A 17,870-nucleotide genomic window follows, 5' to 3' on the forward strand; every position below is an offset into this window, starting at 1 on the left:
CTGTCCTTCAAGCCTTTTGGCCCTTTGCTCTGTTTGTAAGAAAACAAACAAGTAGTCCTGTAGCATTTTAAAGACTAACAAAATGATGTATTATGTGATGAGCTTTTGTGAGACAGACCCACTTCCCCAGATCCGCGTGGAGGAAGGGACGCATCAGTAAAAGGCCCTGGCCCTGCTCCCAGTTGTCCTGGGTAAACAGTGGGAGCTGGAGGCAGGGCGCTCTGAACGCTGCCCGAAGCTGGACGCGCCAAGCCCTGGCTAGCGGGAGCCCCAGCAGCGAAGGCAGCCATTCCGCTGGTCTCCCTCCAGGCACGGGGCAGCGCCCGGGGGCGGACAGCTCCTTGATGACTGCAACCCGCAGCCCTGAGAGCACCCTCCCCCGCGGGCCGCACAAACACGTGGGCACGGAACGCAAATAGCCCCTCCCCTTTTTCGTGCCGCGTCACGCCGCGGTCGGCTCTTCGGCATTTGCCCCTCCCGCTGCCTGTCAACGGCTCTGGCGCCTAGTTCCGCGTCCGCAGATTCGTCGCTTCACGTTGGTGGGAAGAAGCCCCGCGGGATTGGAAAACCCTGTGCGCGCGGGTGGTACTTGCATGCGGCCGCGCGACCCTCGCCACCTCCGCCTCCTGCAACGGGCTAAGTCCGGCTCTGCCGAAAGTGGCGGTCTCCAGGCGGCGCCTCATTTACCTCCCGCGGCAGAAGCAGCAGAGCCGACGTGGAAGCTGCTGGCGGCGGCCTAGGGCGGCGGCGGCGGCACCATGGGTGAGGCGCGGGCGGCGGCTGTGGCGGGAGGGGAGGTCCCGGCCTGGGTGAGGCGGGACCGAGGCACTTCGTACCATTGCCGCTGTTGTGGGCCCGGCTGACTCGGGGCGCCCCCGCCTCAGCGCGAAGTGGCGGAAAGACGCCGCGAAGGCAAAGCCGGGCCCGCGACTGCCCCTGCTTCCAGGTTGCTGAGGAGGCGCGGGGGCGGGGGCGCGGGGTTCGATTCCCAGCCATGTCACTGCCGTGTAGCGTGTCCCAGCCGCGTCCCGTCCGCTAACGGGGAAACCCCACCGAGCTCCCTGGTAAAACGCCGCCTAAGAGCTGGGCCTTGTCGTGCTGCAGTCCCTCCGGAGCTCCCGAGCCGCTGCAGCTGAGGCGTTCCCTTAGAGTGACAGTGTTTTCCTGCAAGCAGCTACTGTCTTGTATTAGGCAAATGGCTGAGTTAAATCCCCCCCTCCCATATAGAATTATTGAATCTTAGGGCTGGAAGGGACTTCAGGAGGTCATCTAGCCCAGCCCCGTGCCCAAAGCAGGATCAATTCCAACTAAATCATCCCAGCCAGGACTATGTCAAGCTGGGACGGGATGGAGATTCCACCACCTCTCTAGGCAACGCATTCCAGTGCTTCACCACCCTCCTGCGAAATAGTTTTTCTTAATATCCAATGTACACCTCCCATCTGTAATTTCAGACCGTTGCTCCTTGTTTTTCCACCCATCACCACTGAGAACAGTTTCTCGCCATCCTCCTGAGAGCATCTCTATAGGGAGTTGAAGGCTGCTATTAAATCATCCCTAAATCTTATTTTCTGTAAACTAAATATGCCCAAATCTCTCAGTCTCTCCTCATAGGTCATGTGCTCCAGACCCTCAGTCATTTTCATTGCCCTCTGCTGACCATGTTCCAGCACATCCACTTCCTTTCTATACTGGGGGTCCAAAACTGGACACAGTATTCCAGATGTGGCTTCACCAGTGCAGAATAGAGGGGAACAGTATGTTCTGATCGGTATTGCTAACCACTAGGCATGAGCTTCAAAGTGCTGATGACTTTTTGTGCTGTCAACTCAGTACTTGATACTGAGCATAAAAATACAAGGAGAAGCTGTGATGGGTCTATTGGACTGAAGTAGAATACGGCAGGGTTTGTGATTATTGATTGCTGTTGCTCTGGTTGTGAAGTAGTTTCTGATCAGTCTTGCTTTTCTGTTGTTCAGACTTTCTCAAATCGGAAAAGATTACAAAATGTGCTTTATAGTGAGAGTCTAGGAGTTCAATCTATTTAACAAAGAAAAGTTAAGTGCTAAGTTGATGGTGTGTGTTAGTACCTTCCTGGGGAACCAGTATTTGATTATTTTATAATGTGATCTTCAGTCTACCAGAGAAAGCAATAGCTAGAAAAGCTGGAAAGTGAAGCTAGATAAATTGAGACTGGGAAGTGTGGATCTTTTAACAAGTAGGGACCACTGGAAGAATTCACTAAAAGCTGTGGCACATTCTCCATCACTCAATTTTTTTAAATACAGATTGGGTGGTGAAAGATTTGCTCTAGGTACTATTTTGAGGTGAGTTCTGTGGCCTGTGCTGCCCAAGGGGTAAGATGATGATGATGAATGTTAAAGGGGCCGTTGATCTGACATAATCAACAATCATGGGCTCAGTGCCTTATGGTGTTTGATGCCTCACTATTTCCTTCCATCTTTCCCCGTCCAGTGCGGAGTGGTGCAGAGCTAGTCTACAGAAACTAAGCCAATCTACTATATCATCCTTTGGCACTGGAGTACATTAAATTATTTTTGGGCTGGACACACAGCTCTCAAATAGAACAGTGTCTGAGTTGGTGCTGTTCCTTTATGTACCACAGTTAAAATATTGTACATAATTATGGTCTCTTTATAGGCAGAATATTTGCAAATTTATTGACAGTTGAGGTTTCAGGAAGACATGACCCATCCACCCAAAACTTTAAAAGCCTGTCAATAAAAAGTTAGGGAATTAATATCCCCATTTTAGTATTGTGTTGTCTTCCTCAACTGTCTTCATGTCCACTGTAGAACCATAACAATCTGTTCGGCTACCCTCTTTCTATTCCTATCTCAGCCCAGATGAGCTGTTCTGAAAGTAGGTTAGACATTTAAGTACATCTGTACTCAGTACTATTTCATAATCTCTAACATTAAAAGCATGCATAAACTTAAAATGCTGCAGCAGTGCAGGTGCATTGCCTCAGTGAAGATGCTGACAGGAGAGCTGCTGCTGTAGATGTGTTGCTTACCTCTGTAAGAGGTGGTACTTATGTTCCATCAACAACACTCTTTGCCTGTTGAGCTTCTTCCGTTAGCATAATGCTGTCTACATCAGGATGGGGGTTGGGCTGATTGAACTGCATTGGTAGGGTGTGGATTTTTTTACACCCCTCAGTCACGTGGTTGTACCTCAGTAAGTTTATTGAGTACACCTGACCTGAGTTAGCACGCCAGTCTATACAGCATATGTATGTGGGTCACACTGAGGGAGAACTTAATTTCCTTTCTAATATTAGCAGGTTTTGAGCGTGCCTATGTAATTTAATGCATCAGAAGTAGAGAACGGAATTAGTTCTCCATCTTCTGGTAGAGAAGCAAATGCAAACAGCAGGAAGGTTTACTTCTGCCACTTAACCTTGCTGACTGGGGTTAAACTTCTGTGGAACAGGAATGGGTAGGTGTGGTTGAGCAGCAGGTATCTAACTAATCAAAAGATTGGGTTGTTTTCAGTTACACTTAAGGAAACAATCCATTACTTCCAACTAGCTGGGATATTTTTAAAGCAGATATACTTCCTGCTGTTCAGTAGGCCACATTGTCAACCCTCTCTGACTTCTTTGTTTTAACCCTACTGCACCATCTTACTGAAGTGTTTGTTTGTTTTTAGGTGGCTTTTTTTCCACTATTTTTTCCAGTTTGTTTGGCACACGGGAGATGAGAATCTTAATCCTGGGACTAGATGGAGCAGGAAAAACAACAATTTTGTACAGGTTACAAGTTGGTGAAGTTGTTACAACCATCCCCAGTAAGTGCTTCTGTAAAAAAAATAACTGATCCAGTGAAGATCTGATACACAGACTTTGTTTATGAAGTGTGCATGCACAAAGTGTATTTCAATCTGTTGCCTTTAGAAGTTGCTGGAACCTTCTGTATCCTGTCTTCCCAGATGCATTTATTATACTGTGCTGTAAAAGTACAGGGAAAGACACACCGTGCTGCTAAGTAAACATGGACGGTGTTTAGCCACACACTTGGATTTTGTGTCATGAGTTTGGTATTATTAGGGCATTAATATCCACTACATGATGGCAGTCCTGCAGAGTCAGGATGTCAGATGTGTCTTTCACATGAACTTTGGAGGCTCTGTGTGTCTCCACATCAAACTCTAGGCAGGAAAGAGCAAGCTGGTGCTAAATTCATTTTTGCTAATTCTCAGAGGGGAAATCCTGGTCTCTAGGATTTTTTGTTTTTAGATACACAACACTCATATTTGGAACTTAATTTTGTCTTTTAAAACATTTCATATTTGTTTTTTATTCCAAATATAGTGCATTTATTTGATCATCAAAAAAGCAACATGACCCATGGAGAAATTTGGTCTTTAATCCTCATAAGTGTAATTAGCTCTGTAGACTTTAAAATTAGAAACCCTGTTCCGTGGTCCACATCCAGACCCCAGGCTCAGGGCTCCCCACTATGGCATCTGGCCCACAGCCAGGGAGGAGGGGGCTCCAGGCTCCTTTGCTGGTTGCTCTTCTCCCAGCTGGGGGAAGGATGGGAAAGCAGCAGCCTGCCCTGAGGCTTCTTACTGTGGCTCTGATTGATCAGTCAGAGCAGTGGAGGGTGGTGCCTGAGGGTGGGGTTGTGTGCAGAGCCATGTGCATCCAGGGGTGCTGCAAAGGTAAGCTGTATCCCCTTTGCACAGGCACCATGCCCCCAGGCCACTTCTGCACCCTCTCCCCCTTAGACTCCTCACCCCCAAAATCTCCTGCTCCTTCCTCTCACCTAGACCTGAACCCCCTCCTGTCCAGACCCTATCAGTGAGGGTTTTTTCCCCTTCCCTTTGCTTCTCATTTCTGTGGCCCCTGACTGATTTGTCAGTGGCCCCCATCCCAAAAAAAAGGTTCCTCACTTTCTGCTTTAAGATAATAGTTGAAGTTAGACCACATCACAGTCTCCAACAGCAGCACTAAAGTAGTCTCTGTATTTCAGCAATTGGCTTCAATGTTGAGACAGTAACATACAAGAATCTGAAGTTTCAAGTCTGGGACTTGGGTGGACAGACAAGTATCAGGTAACGAATATGAGATTACTGATACAGCAGTATGAAATGACCACTTGAGCTTGATAGTCAGTACTGACCATGTAGAGAGCGCTTTGGTGCTCTGTACTTCAAAACATCAGTGCCATAGTATTGCAGTTAGAAGCATTTGGATTAACAAAAGGGATAGTGGTCATATGGAATGTTAACCTTTTGGGTTGGTTAAATACGTCAAACTTTGCAGTCTAATTTTCGGTTACAAAATGCCATTAGAAACTATCGGTATGTAAATAAAAATGTTATGTATTTTGCCTTATTTCCTAAACTACCAGTTTATGTAGTGTTGAAGTAACAGAAGCTGATTATGCCTACCATTCATTTTGAAAGTACAGTAGGGTCTCAACATTTGTGAGGGTTCTGTGTTCAGAACCCTTGCGAATATGGGGGGGCGGGGGTGGGAGCCCTGGGGAAATGGCAGCTGCTGCCGCTCCCTGCTTGGAGCCCCAGGGAAGCAGCAACCTCAAGCAGCCACTTGCAAATAACTGAATTCGTGAACATTAAGTTTGTGAATGTGGAGACCTTACTGTATCGAGCATGTTAGGCTAAAATATTAAAAGGGGAACACTCCTTTATTATAGGTACTGCTGGAAAATGTTAATAAGTAATGATATAGTATAATAGTAAGAGCTGGTAACCTCTTTCTTCTTGTGGAATTTCATTTGCCAGGTTTCTTTCAAGAATAGGCTTGTACAAACTTTAGTTGCTGAAGATCAAGAAATACTTTCCTCAGATGCAACTTTGCTTGTGATCCTGAATAAAATTCTTCAGCAGGTGCAGTTTTTTCCACAGATGAAGATTGAACTGGGCACCTATATAGTTACTATTCCAAAGAATCAAATAAGAGCAAGCAAACCAATTTTTTCCTCAATAGCAAAATCCATGGCAGGTGCTTTTCATGCAACTAGTGCTGTGAAACTTCATTAAGCTTAATTCAGTTATCAGGTTTAAAGACTGGGCTTACAAACAGATCTGCTGTATTGCCCTTTAAGACCATCTTCTTTTCACCTCAGTAAACTTTTAGAGAGTCCCTTTTTGCTCAAGCAGGAGTGTTTGGACTGGTCTGCTCCTTTCCTCCTCCTCCTTTTTTTTTTTTTAAGGCCACTCACGCAGGTGGGGAACTCTACTCTCTTTCAGCAAATGTCTTTTCTCAGGCACTGGTTATCTTATTGTTATAATTGCCATTGTGGGGGGCTCCTTTCACTTAGTAAAACTAAACTAGCCTGTTTTTCTTCTCTAGGCCATATTGGCGGTGTTACTATTCAAATACAGATGCAGTTATTTATGTAGTAGACAGCTGTGATCGAGACAGAATTGGCATTTCAAAATCAGAACTTGTTGCTATGTTGGAGGTAAGAAAACAAAAGTAATATTGAAATGATATAAAATACTAATTACAAATATATTTCCTCACACACAGAGAGAGAATCCAAAACAAACTAGCATTACAATGATATCACTGCTTGGAATCTAGCTGTCTTCCCCTTCCTAAGGAAGTAGGATATTACAAAGCTGTTTGCTGCAGAATGTTTGCACTCCACTAAATGCTTCGGTTCATCTTCCATGTTTTATGTCAGTTCAGATAAGCCTTTGTGTGGGGAACCAGACTGAATAGAATCTGTTAACTAGCATAGCTTCTTAGTACTTTGTCATTGATCACGGCCCAACTCTTCCAGCCTTGAGTCACATCACTGATTTAATAGGATTACTTAAAGTTCAGTAGCTTATGATGCAAGGGTGGCAGAACTCTAAGTAGTTGAATTTAATAAGCTTTGAATACCTTTAATGGGCCAGCAAATGCTAATATATACTTGGGAGTTCAACTACTCTGTAAAACAGTCTGAAATTGCTGCTTAAGTAAAACTAACAGGAGCAAAGAGAACTCGTATCACACTTCAGTTATCAATAAACCTGGATCTTTCTGTGGATAAAATGAAAACCAGTGCTTTCTCTATGTAAACAAATCTGTAGCTTGCTTTACGTTCTCTTCAGGTTAGGGGAAGATTATTTGCATGGATTTTGTTTTTAGGAAGAAGAGCTGAAAAAAGCCATTTTAGTGGTGTTTGCAAACAAACAGGACATGGAGCAGGCCATGACTCCCACAGAAATGGCAAACTCACTTGGCCTACCAGCTTTGAAGGACAGAAAGTGGCAGATTTTCAAAACCTCTGCAACCAAAGGCACAGGGCTTGATGAGGCAATGGAATGGTAAGTGATTGTTTATCACAGGTCTTTAACTAATCATGCTGTTCCTCAGAAGGTGAGTTATTTATTTTTGTTCATTTGGAAAAAGTTAAAATTAGCACCGACGCATGAGCTCTAAGGCTGTCTGATTATTCCCCTGTGTCAAGCACAACCTCTCTGCATACTGGAAATAGACTCTTCAGTAAATAAGCTTGCTTATTTTTTCCTTTAGGCTGGTGGAGGCTTTGAAGAGCAGACAGTAAAACGTATCTGCCACTTTATGATGGACAAACACATCCAAGCATCCTTTTTGGTGCAGTCAAGCAAGTTAATGCCATACACTGTAAATAGGACGAATAGAATTGACTCCTGTAAAGGGGGCTGACTTGTCTTGATTTGTAAACATACACTGAATCAATACTGTCTATATATTATAGTAAAATACTCCTCTTTGCTCTCGTGTGACAAGGTATTTACATATGTTAATTTGTATGGAGACTTACTAGAAAGTAGACAGACTAGTTGGAATAAATCTTTTGTTTTGAATTTTAGGGGCATCATCTGTCTTATTCATGTAAACACTAATAAATATCTTTTGAAGGGTCACTTGTCTGACTACTACTGTAATATGTGCACCCCCAGGCCTTTTTCTGCTACTTTTGAGTATTTTAGGGCTCATTCTTACAGCCCATGCCAGCTTTTCAAATGAGTTGAAAAACCATACTGTAGACAAGGACATTCCTGTATGGGGGTGTTCAGGACTGAAGTCTCAGATATGCTGTGCAGCTCAGTCTGCCAGCGTTGGTTTCTTTGTGCTCAAAAAACTCTGCCAGAGGCATGAGTTAAAATACAAGGTATTTTGCATACATACTTTCCCACAACTGTCTGCCAGAGAAGCCAGGACTGAATGTGTACATTGAGTAATGGATGTGCTCATCACTCTGTTCTGTACCATTTCAAGTTGGGGAGGGGTAGAACAGCTTCCTTCTCTTCCTTGTGCTCAGAAGTTCTCCCTGGCTCCTTGATATTGTCACATTCTAAAGTTAATTGATTTATCAAATGCAGTTGTAACCACCACATTTCACTTACAGCCTTGTCCTGTGCTGAAGCTGAACATTCTCACAAGAGAACAGAAAGTTACAGAAAAATACAAGTAGCAGAGTTATTCAAAGGATTTGCACAGCTTTTTAGGGTAGATTTCATGTGCTCAGAACAGCTTTAAGATCAGGCAGTAGACCTTTAACAGACCTTTTGTGAAAGGGAGAGAAACACTGATCATTGTGCTTTCAAGGACATTTAATTAGAAAAATGCAAAGTTTAAGTACATTAAACTGTACATACATGTGTTCCATAATTAACTAATGCCCAGCAAGCCAGTCTGTTACTCTTTACATGAAAGGAGAGCAAACAGCTTGATGGTTTTACATGCAATCTTAAGTGACTGATGCCATCTCTGCAGACTTTAAAATTACAAATAAATACATTAAAATAGTATCTAAATATTTCCTCTTTTACATAATGAATTCAGGCTACTCCATCAGCAGTGAACTATGCAGCTCTTCAGCCTGCATTAGGCATTGGAAACAAATTCAGTGCTCTGAATATCTTCCACAAGTAGAGTTTTCTTGACCATCCAGTACTGCACAACCAGGCTTGTGTATCAGATATATACCTGACCAGACAGCTGTTTCATTCCACAATTGCTAAGTCTTTTAGTCCATGGTTCCTTGGTTTCTTGGCTTTGTAGCCAGGGCGCAGGAATTCTATTTTTCTCTTCTTTGCTTCTATTTTATTCTTATGTTTCTTCAACTTCTTCCTAGCAGCAATATCAGGGTTTGCTACAGTCTAATAAAAAGCAGAAAAATATTGGTGGTGTCTAAAGGGACAATATCAGCTTTAATTAAAAACAAACAAAAAAAAACCCTTAAACACCTCTGAAGCAATGGATCCTACTTTTTATTTTTTGCTATTGAAAGGACAATCAGTTGAGAATAAAGCCTTACCTGCAGTGCTCTCTGTTTTTTCCTGATGACCCGCTTCTGAGTAGCTTGTTTCTGCACAGAAGCAAAGGCAAGTGAAAAGGTTTCCAAGCCAACTAATTTCTTCAGCAGTTCTATGATTTCTTGGGATAGGTTCTTCAATGTTGGATCTGTAAATAAAGAGCAGAGATGACTTCGTAAGTCCTCACTCTAAAACGGTCCACTTCAGAGGGCTCTGTCTGAACATGACTGATTTCTCTTCCATGTGCATGAAAGCACAATGTTTTAAAAGCAAAGACTCTGGCACTTCTCTTCCACTAGCCACACCAGCATGTAACTGTGGAACTTACTCACAGACAGCAATGTTTCCTGTAGAAATGAATTGCACACTGCACACTGACACCCTCTTGAACACATTTTGAACAGGAGTCTCTCTAATGTCTTTACTTAGCCACTGTTAATGGGCCACAATGGACAATGTTCGTTCAGGAGTGTCAGAGGGAGAAAGAGGTCACGAGTATCATTAACTAAGGAACATTTCATACACTTGCAAGGCATGTACTGCTATCTCGCTTGAGCTCAGTGCTCCATGCTTGGAACAAGCTTGCCATTTCTTTGCCCTGCACATGCATGGTCTCAGCACTGTGGTAAGGCCTTCATGCTGTCTCAGTCGTGTGTGTATGTTCTCCCTGATTCTAGCCAGCACTCTGCCGATGCTCAACACTGCACAGCCAGCCATTTGAGAGACAGACGTTTGTTACATCCCAGCTGAAAAACCTTATTTCAAGTCAATGCAGGCAGAGGGGTGGGTGTTAGAGTACTCTGCATTAAAAGCAGACTTTTTGGGTGGGTGGTGACCACTGTATCTCAAGAACTCCTGGATAAAGTGACTCCAACTCAGCACCACTCAGTAGCACAGGTCCTCCAACTGACCGTTTAACAGCATTAGGTTCTGCCTCTGAATCCCAGGGCACTGAAAAGTTACCTTTAAACAACAGTGCTACAAAAGCCAGACCATCTCTACCTCAGCTCCAATGGGTCCGCTATGCGCTGCACATAGCACCTCGATGCTTTGCTCCATGGGAACAGCCTGACCTTGCTAGGGCTGTGAGCGCTCTCAAGTGCTTGATGAGTACCAGTGTTAGTGAAGGTAATACAGCTTTCAGGCCAGAATGTTTGCCTGAAACAGAATGGGGGGTGGGATTGCCCATTTGACTTTTGATAGTTTTATTCTTACTAAAGAGTGAGCATTGCACAAAGTCGGGGTGATGCTGCTGCCTAGCCAGGTGAGGTATTAAGTACAAAGAGAAAAGATACCTAGCTGAAGTGTTTGCTGGTTTTGATTAATAGATGACTGCGTTGATTCCTATCTCAGTGAATGTGATATACCTTGACTTCAGCAAAGCTTTTGATACGGTCTCCCACAACATTCTTGTCCACAAGTTAAGGAAATATGGTTTGGCTCCCGGGACTATAAGATGGATAGGAAGCTAGCTTGATGGTCAGTCCCAACAGGTAGTGGTCGATGGCGGTCCGTTTCAAGCGGAGTGCTGCAAGGCTTGGTTCTGCGGCCGGTGTTATTCAACATCTTTATTAATGACCTGGATGAGGGACTGGACTGCACCCTCAGCAAGTTCGCAGATGACACAAAACTAGGGGGAGAGGTAGATACGTTGGAGGGTAGAGAGAGAATCCAGAGTGACCTGGATAAATTGGAGGACTGGGCCAAAAGAAATCTGATGCGGTTCAATAAGGAGAAGCATAGAGTCCTGCACCTGGGGCGGAAGAATCCCAAGCATTGTAATAGGCTGGGGATTGACTGGCTCAGCAGCAGAACAATGGAAAGGGACCTAGGGGTTTGGTGGATGAAAGGCTGGATATGAGTAAACAGTGTGCCCTTGTAACCAAGAAGGCTAATAGCATACTAGGGTGCATTAGGAGGAGAATTTTGAGCAGATCTAGAGAAGTAGTTATTCCTCTTTATTTGGCACTAGTGAGGCCACATCTTGAATATTGTGTCCAGTTTTGGGCCCCCCAGTATAAAAAGGATGTGGATTTGCTGGAGCAGGTTCAGCGGAGAGCAACAAAAATGATTAGGGGGCTGGAGCACAAGACCTATGAGGATAGTCTGAGGGATTTGGGCTTGTTTAGTTTACAGAAGAGAAGACTTAGGGGTGATTTAATAGCAGCCTTCAACTTCCTGAAGGGGAGCTCTACGGAGGATGGAGAAAAACTGTTCTCAGTGGTGATGGGTGGCAGAACAAGGAGCAACGGTCTGAAGTTACAGAGGGGAGGTGTCGGTTGGATATTAGGAAAAACTATTTCACCAGGAGGGGGGTGAAGAACTGGAATGTGTTGCCTAGAGAGGTGGTGGAATCTCCATCCCTAGAGGTTTTTAAGTCCCAGCTTGACATAGTCCTGGCTGGGATGATTAGCTGGAATTGATCCTGCTTTGGGCAGGGGACTGGACTAGATGACTTCCTGAGGCCTCTTCCAGCCCTATGATTCTGTCAAGCAATCAGTCAGGAAGGGCAAAGGGGGTTGGGCATAAAAACACTAAAAAGCCAAAGAAACAGTGAGTCTGGCTAGACCACCACCTTGCTCCCTACCACTTCCACAGGGTACCAAAGAGGTGGTACCAAAAGCCCCAGACTCACAAGCCTCCATAAGGGAACATGATCATAAATTGCCAGGGGTGGAACCTAGGGTGTGCACCACAGGTATAATTAAGCCTGCTAAGAAAGAGACAGAAAAACAGGAAACAGATAAAGGCTGCCCTGGTGCACGGAGCTGTGGATTATGCTGGCATGGTAACCCCAATAACAGCACATTGCCTGCCCTTTGGACTCTGGCCTTCTGCATTCTGTCTATGTGACCAGCAGAGGGTATGGGGAAGCCCTAACAACCATCACTTTGCAACAGAGGTCTACAGATCCCATTTCCCAGCACCTCCCTTTCACAGCTCAATGCCTTTCCAGCTCCCACTGCGCTTGCAGACAAACATCCCTGCCATTCCACCATGCTTGCTTCCCCAAGTGAGGCAGGAGCCGGGGCACAAATGCCTGCCAGGCCCTGGGCAACCTGGGGTTGCCTGCAGTAGCTGGGGCAAGGGCTATAGCTTGGGAATGCCAATACCCAAGAACCCTGATTTGTGCTACTAGCACACCCCCAGGCCCTAGCACTGCCTGCCAATGCCAAGGGCAACCTGACCTTGCTCAAAATGAGTGTTACAGAGAAACTGCAAGGCAGCTGTAACAAGATGGTGCCTCCTGCTGCCTGTAATCCCCACCACCTGATCTGCCATCCAGGAGTCTCGTCCTCTTCAACTGCCTCACTCTAGCCTGCCTCACACCCGCTGCTGTACTCCTCCAGTCGGCACACAATGCAGCCTGCCTTACTGGTCAGTCTGGTTGTACAGATTGCACTTCCCTAGGCCCAAGCTAGGCATTTTGCCAGATTAGGGGAGGGAACCAGGGATTTTGCCATTGCCCCCAGTTTCCCTGCCACAGTCCCTGCTCCCTGGCTGCAGCTCCTCACTTGCAGGCTCTCCAGCCACAGGCTCACTGTTGCTAGCACTTGGGCCCTCCAGCTGCAACTCTTCACCATTACTGCCAGCTCCCCAACCCTCTAACCACAGGACTCCCAGCAGGCCCCTGCTTCCAGTCACTGGGGCTCTCTGGTCCAGTAACATCTGTAGTCTGATGCTGCCAGACCAAAGCGTGCCAGATTTCAGAGGTTCAACCTGTGCCACCTTTCCCCCTGCATCAGTCACCAGGCTTCCCTTCCTCCACATCACCCTCAAGCATCATGGTCCAGCCTTCAAAGGCCTACATCAATGCCCTGCTTACCTGCACATTTCTGCTGATGTCACTGATTTCCTCCTCTAAATCCCCTCTGCTCCACCATGGAGACAAGAGCCATGTCTGCTGATTATATTTTATTTAGCTACTCCTCCCGAACGAAGGCATCAGGGTGAGAGGAGAAAAAGGGAATGACGCATGGTGTTGGGCCTGTGGCTGTCTGCCTGGATAGTGCAAAGCAGAACAGACTCTGCCAAACCCCATTGAGGAAATGGTGCTGTTACCTTGTTCTGCATAGGTGCTGCTCAGCTCTCTGTGGAGAGGGGCGAGGATTGTTGGAAGGTACAGCTTGATCCTGTCTTTCCCAAGATCCACTGCTACAGCTCCAAGGAACTTAAAGATGCAGGTTCTCTGAACACACAAACATGACAGGAATGAAAGAGAGAGAGACTGGAAGGGGAAAAAACCCTACAGCATTGTCACCATGAGCTCCATGGCAGGACTGGTGGGTGATATAAAGCTGGAGACACTTGCTATGGCAGAGAGGGTTGGTTCTGGTGCCTCATGCGAGTGGTGAATGGGTGAGAGATGGAACTTCTCCCAACAGGCCTGTCAGGACACTCAATGAGCGCTTGTCCCAGGCACATCTGGCTCCTAGTGTAAAGAACTAACATTTGTGGGGTATCCGGATGGATCTGTTCGTTCTCTCAAGGTTAAAAGCATGACTAGAGAGAGGGTGGAAGCCGGGGCCTAAAGCAGAAGGGGGAGTGAAAAGCAGGGCAGAGAAACAGGCTAGGACTCTGGAGCAGCAAGCTCCATCACTTCTCCCAATCAGACACTTATTCCTCCACAGTGTAAAACCAACCTCCACCTCCAGCACCTGCCTCTCAGAATGCACCACAATGCTGATTCCAGAGGGGCCAAAGGACACCAGGCGTAGGCTTTCCTGTTGTGCTCCCAATGTTGTCAAGTGGAGGAAGGGACTACATAGTTCTTACCTTCACAGGGCTTTTAGGGGAATATGCTGCTTCTCGCTTTGCCATCAAAGACAGTCTTTTCATCATCCACAGCAATGTGGCTGGTCTGCTTTTCTCTTCGGCTTCCCCATCTCCCTTCTCTTCCTGAGCAGGTGCTGCCTGGTCACCTTCGTCTTCAGAAGCACCCTCCTGTCCTCCCATTGCACAATCCTCCCCCTCCTCTGAAGCTGGGACCAGAAGGTAGAGAACTCTGGCCACAAACAACAAGTTCTTTATAACCTGCAAGAGTGGAAAGAAAAACCAGCTGAGCTGCCAGGGGAGACCTGGGGGCACAATGGAGGCAGGCAAGAGATTTTCAACATGCCGTCAAACCCAAGGGAGTACAAGTCACCTAGACTCACACAGGGCACCTCTGGGCCCTGTCTGAAGTTCATTGAAGTCCATGGGAGTTTTCCATTGGCTTTGGGATCAGGCCCTTGGAGAAAATGATGTGTTAAGGCCAAACAGTTTGGAATTATGCCACAGAACATACCAGAGAATTAACTCTGGCACCTCACAGGCTGCCCTGTGCCCTGGCAGGGATGCTATGGTCATGCCTGTGTCCTTCCCCTATAGCAGTGCTTGGAAGGGAACAGGATCTATGTCTGTCCAGAGCCTGCAATGCAGTGCTCCTGTGGCCAGCCCCACCTGGAACAGAATATGGCTCCCAGTGGGTGGATCTAAGGCAATTCCAACTGACAGGAGAACTCCAGCCCAGCAAGATGACCTATGCCGAGTGCAGAAGCATCAGCTCACACCAAGCAGCCTGGCTTGAATTCTGCACCCTGAACTGCACTCCGGGGGTGGGGGGAGGAAAGGGGAGAGTGAGCAAAGCCAGCTGCAGGGAGGCTGGTTGTGCCTCCATAATTCAAAGCTGTCCAGCTCACCACACGAGATCTGCACAGGACAACCCTGGGAGCTCCAGGAACCCTCAAGCCTAGGAACAATCTGGTATCATGGAGCCCCCGTTCAAGTGCACAACCTCCGTTCCCTGCCAGTCCCTCTTCTGCCTCTCACACTAGCTGTGACAGGGCAGCTTGGGTGGGTGGTGGCAGAGCTACCCGACGGCAGGTTTACACTGAGAAAAAGTCCACCCTACAGACAGGATGTGCCACTAGGCCATTTGCACAGGCACTGATTTCAGATGACCAGAGAGTTGGGTCTCTGGCTATACTTTAACGACACATTTTTACACCTCAGTTTTCACCATTTCCACAGTACTTGCCGCGTGTTCCAATTTCTACCCCAGAAAACTTAATCTCCCTCTGCAGCAATAGGGAATTAACCCATCACTCGGTCTATAGCCCCAGCAGTTTGACACCTTCTCGGATTCATACCTGCTCTCCCAGAGACTGATCCAGGAACTTGGACTGCAGCTGGTGGCAGAACGCTAATGCAAGTTCCTTCATCTGGGGAGAGAAAAAGGAGCTGGAATTCTCACACCACAGGTAACATGCAGGGTGATGCTGTGGCCCAAGGGGGTATTTTTCTGATGGCTAAAGGGAGGCACAAAAACTCAGGTAGCAGCTAGAAATCTTGCTTGGAGATACTGATCTTTATAAGATCCTTGGGGAGCCTTTTTGCTGATGAGGGTGAGACCAAGGAAGGCACTCAGCAATCCAAGGAGAGAAGCCTGCCAACACTCACTACAGAGCAGTGGAGAGCATCAGAACATTTGAGGCAAATGGATCAAGATGCTGCGACAACCTGAAACCCCAGCAAGGTGACAGACACAGGCATGGGTGGTGGAGGTGGGAGAGTCACCAGGACCATCCTTACCTTTCTGTCCAGCTCATCTGTGAAGAACCTGGTTGCTGCTGGCTCCAACGTGGTCTTTTTGCTCTTTCCTGCCTTGCTCTCATTCCACTTGCTAACAAGGTCCTCTGGCTTATGAGAAGCAAACAACAGGCCAAAAATCTGAGCAGCTGTCAGCCACACCCAGCTGTGAGGGTACCACAGATGGGACTGAACATGACCTTCAGGGGGAAAGAAAAAGTTTTTCAACCAACATAACCCTTTCCACACCTCAGCAAGGCGGTTCATGTGCCCACCAGGTACAGTTCTAGCGCTGGGAGTCAGCACTGCTCTCCAGTCAGGAGGGGAGTACAGGAAACCAAGTTGATTGGTTTAGCATTTGACTGCAGATTTCCAGGCCACCAGCCAGGCCAATGCAGCCCACTTTGGCAGGGAGCCAAAGCTGTGGCCACCTCAGACCCCTCCCCCGTTCCCCCGCATAAAAACGGCACTCCAAGAAGCTACAGTGACTCAATGCTCAGGTTTGGACCACTGCTATTGAGGAGCAGTTCAGTGACGTCTCCTGTGAGCTAGAAAGGTCTTAGTCCAGCTCTGAGTGGACAGCTGACCACATTCTATGATCCAACCCCCTGGCAACCTTACAGAGAAGCTCAGCAAAGAAGCCAGCGATTGCCCTCTCTTCCCTAGAGCTTGTACTTCCTGCTCTGCTGGGGGAAGTTCACTTTTGCCTGTGCTGCATCCGTTCCAAGGATGACTTCAGGACCTCCAGTCCTGTCAATCTGACGCCTGCTGGGATTTCTAAAAAGACACTGGGCAGTCTGCTGTTCTTTAAAGGCACAATCAGTCAGCTGCAAGCCCTTTGCAGTTTAAGAAGAAACAACCCACCAACACCACACACCCAGACAAATAAGCCTCATGTGTCAGTGCATCACTTTCAGCCAATCAATTTCACAAAAGGGCGCTGAGGGTCTAACACCTTCCAAACAGGGGGACTGACAGACTTCATGCTCCTGGAAGGGGCGGGGCCTCAGGCAAAAGGGGTAATGCTAGGGGCAGCCAACTCTCAGTCTGGCCAAGAGCCTGCCATTCTCTCTCCAACCCCTCCCCCGAGAGCTCACTCCAGAGGCAGTTTAAAGGGCTTTGGGCTCCAGCTGTCTATGCTCTCTCCTTTTTGAATCACCAGGCGCCTGGGCAACTGCCTCCTTTGTGCCCTCACAGGCCATGGGCCTGCTTCCAAACAAGCACCCATGTAAGGGCTGCTATGCCACATGCCACCTGTTCACTCAGAAAACCACTGGAAGCTGTAATCTAAGGAGTATAAATACATGAACAGAGCCAAACAGGCACCAGTTTGCAGGCTCTGCACTATCCAAAACAGTTCCCAGCAACCAGAAATGCAGGGAGGTCATTTCTGCTGGTGGTCTAACCTTTTCTTTTAGCACCCCTTCTCTCAGGAGTAACTGCCAGATATTACAGATGCCTCTTCAAAGTATAAATCTTACCACACAGATCTTCCACTGTTTGCATTAGGGCAATCCAGAATTACCAATCATCTCAGAACTAAGAGAGTAGAAAATGCTAGTCATACTTACACCAGATACCACTCAGAATCTCGTGATGTTTGGTTAACTGAATGATGTTGCATTCTTTGATTAATTTAGTTATCAAAGTAAGAAAACTGAACAACAGTCTGTCTGCGGCCTTCTCGTCAGCCTCTTCGGTTATCTAAAGAGAAGCGTAAATCAACAGAGAGACAGGTGCCATGGCCGGCTAAAATGGTACATAAGGGCTTGTATTGTAATTTTAATATGTAGTTGATAGCTGAAGTCTGATACATCAACCCTATGTCTGCTTTGTATTTGCTATATTAATGTAGTCCATTAAAATGGTTTCGTGCTGATTCATAGTTTCCAAAGGAAAAGGAATATTGCCATGTCACTTGTCTCTGGATGCATGTACGTGCAGGCATTTGTACACACACACACTACAGGCTGCACACCTCTCTAACCCAGCTCTTTGTCATTTGGCAA

At 46.7% G+C, this 17,870-nt stretch overlaps 2 protein-coding genes across 2 annotated transcripts in view; one reads left to right on the forward strand and one right to left on the reverse strand.

Annotated features, from left to right (window-relative positions):
• Nucleotides 1-588: 588 nt before the first annotated feature.
• On the forward strand, nucleotides 589-7,896 carry ARL1 (ARF like GTPase 1). Its single transcript, XM_074983971.1, has 6 exons — nucleotides 589-762; nucleotides 3,676-3,813; nucleotides 5,001-5,082; nucleotides 6,347-6,458; nucleotides 7,136-7,314; nucleotides 7,523-7,896. The coding sequence occupies exons 1-6, from the start codon at nucleotides 759-761 to the stop codon at nucleotides 7,551-7,553; spliced, it is 546 nt and encodes a 181-aa protein (XP_074840072.1). The 5' UTR covers nucleotides 589-758; the 3' UTR covers nucleotides 7,554-7,896.
• Nucleotides 7,897-8,549: 653 nt separating this feature from the next.
• UTP20 (UTP20 small subunit processome component) overlaps nucleotides 8,550-17,870 on the reverse strand; it is a 94,330-nt gene continuing 85,009 nt past the window's right edge. The window contains exons 56-62 of the mRNA XM_075011254.1: nucleotides 17,433-17,565; nucleotides 15,865-16,061; nucleotides 15,423-15,494; nucleotides 14,068-14,325; nucleotides 13,354-13,480; nucleotides 9,294-9,439; nucleotides 8,550-9,135 (exon numbers count right to left, since the gene is read on the reverse strand). Coding sequence (XP_074867355.1) covers nucleotides 8,980-9,135; nucleotides 9,294-9,439; nucleotides 13,354-13,480; nucleotides 14,068-14,325; nucleotides 15,423-15,494; nucleotides 15,865-16,061; nucleotides 17,433-17,565 — 1,089 coding nt within the window. The 3' untranslated portion in view covers nucleotides 8,550-8,979. The remainder of the gene's footprint in view (nucleotides 9,136-9,293; nucleotides 9,440-13,353; nucleotides 13,481-14,067; nucleotides 14,326-15,422; nucleotides 15,495-15,864; nucleotides 16,062-17,432; nucleotides 17,566-17,870) is intronic.

The sequence above is a fragment of the Carettochelys insculpta genome, chromosome 1 (assembly GCF_033958435.1).
Source record: "Carettochelys insculpta isolate YL-2023 chromosome 1, ASM3395843v1, whole genome shotgun sequence".
Taxonomy (NCBI): domain Eukaryota; kingdom Metazoa; phylum Chordata; order Testudines; family Carettochelyidae; genus Carettochelys; species Carettochelys insculpta.

Coding starts and splice junctions, on each gene's coding strand:
- ARL1 (XM_074983971.1), top strand. Junction 5,083..6,346: donor GGTGGACAGACAAGTATCAG/GTAACGAATATG, acceptor TTTCTTCTCTAG/GCCATATTGGCGGTGTTACT. Junction 6,459..7,135: donor AACTTGTTGCTATGTTGGAG/GTAAGAAAACAA, acceptor TTTTGTTTTTAG/GAAGAAGAGCTGAAAAAAGC.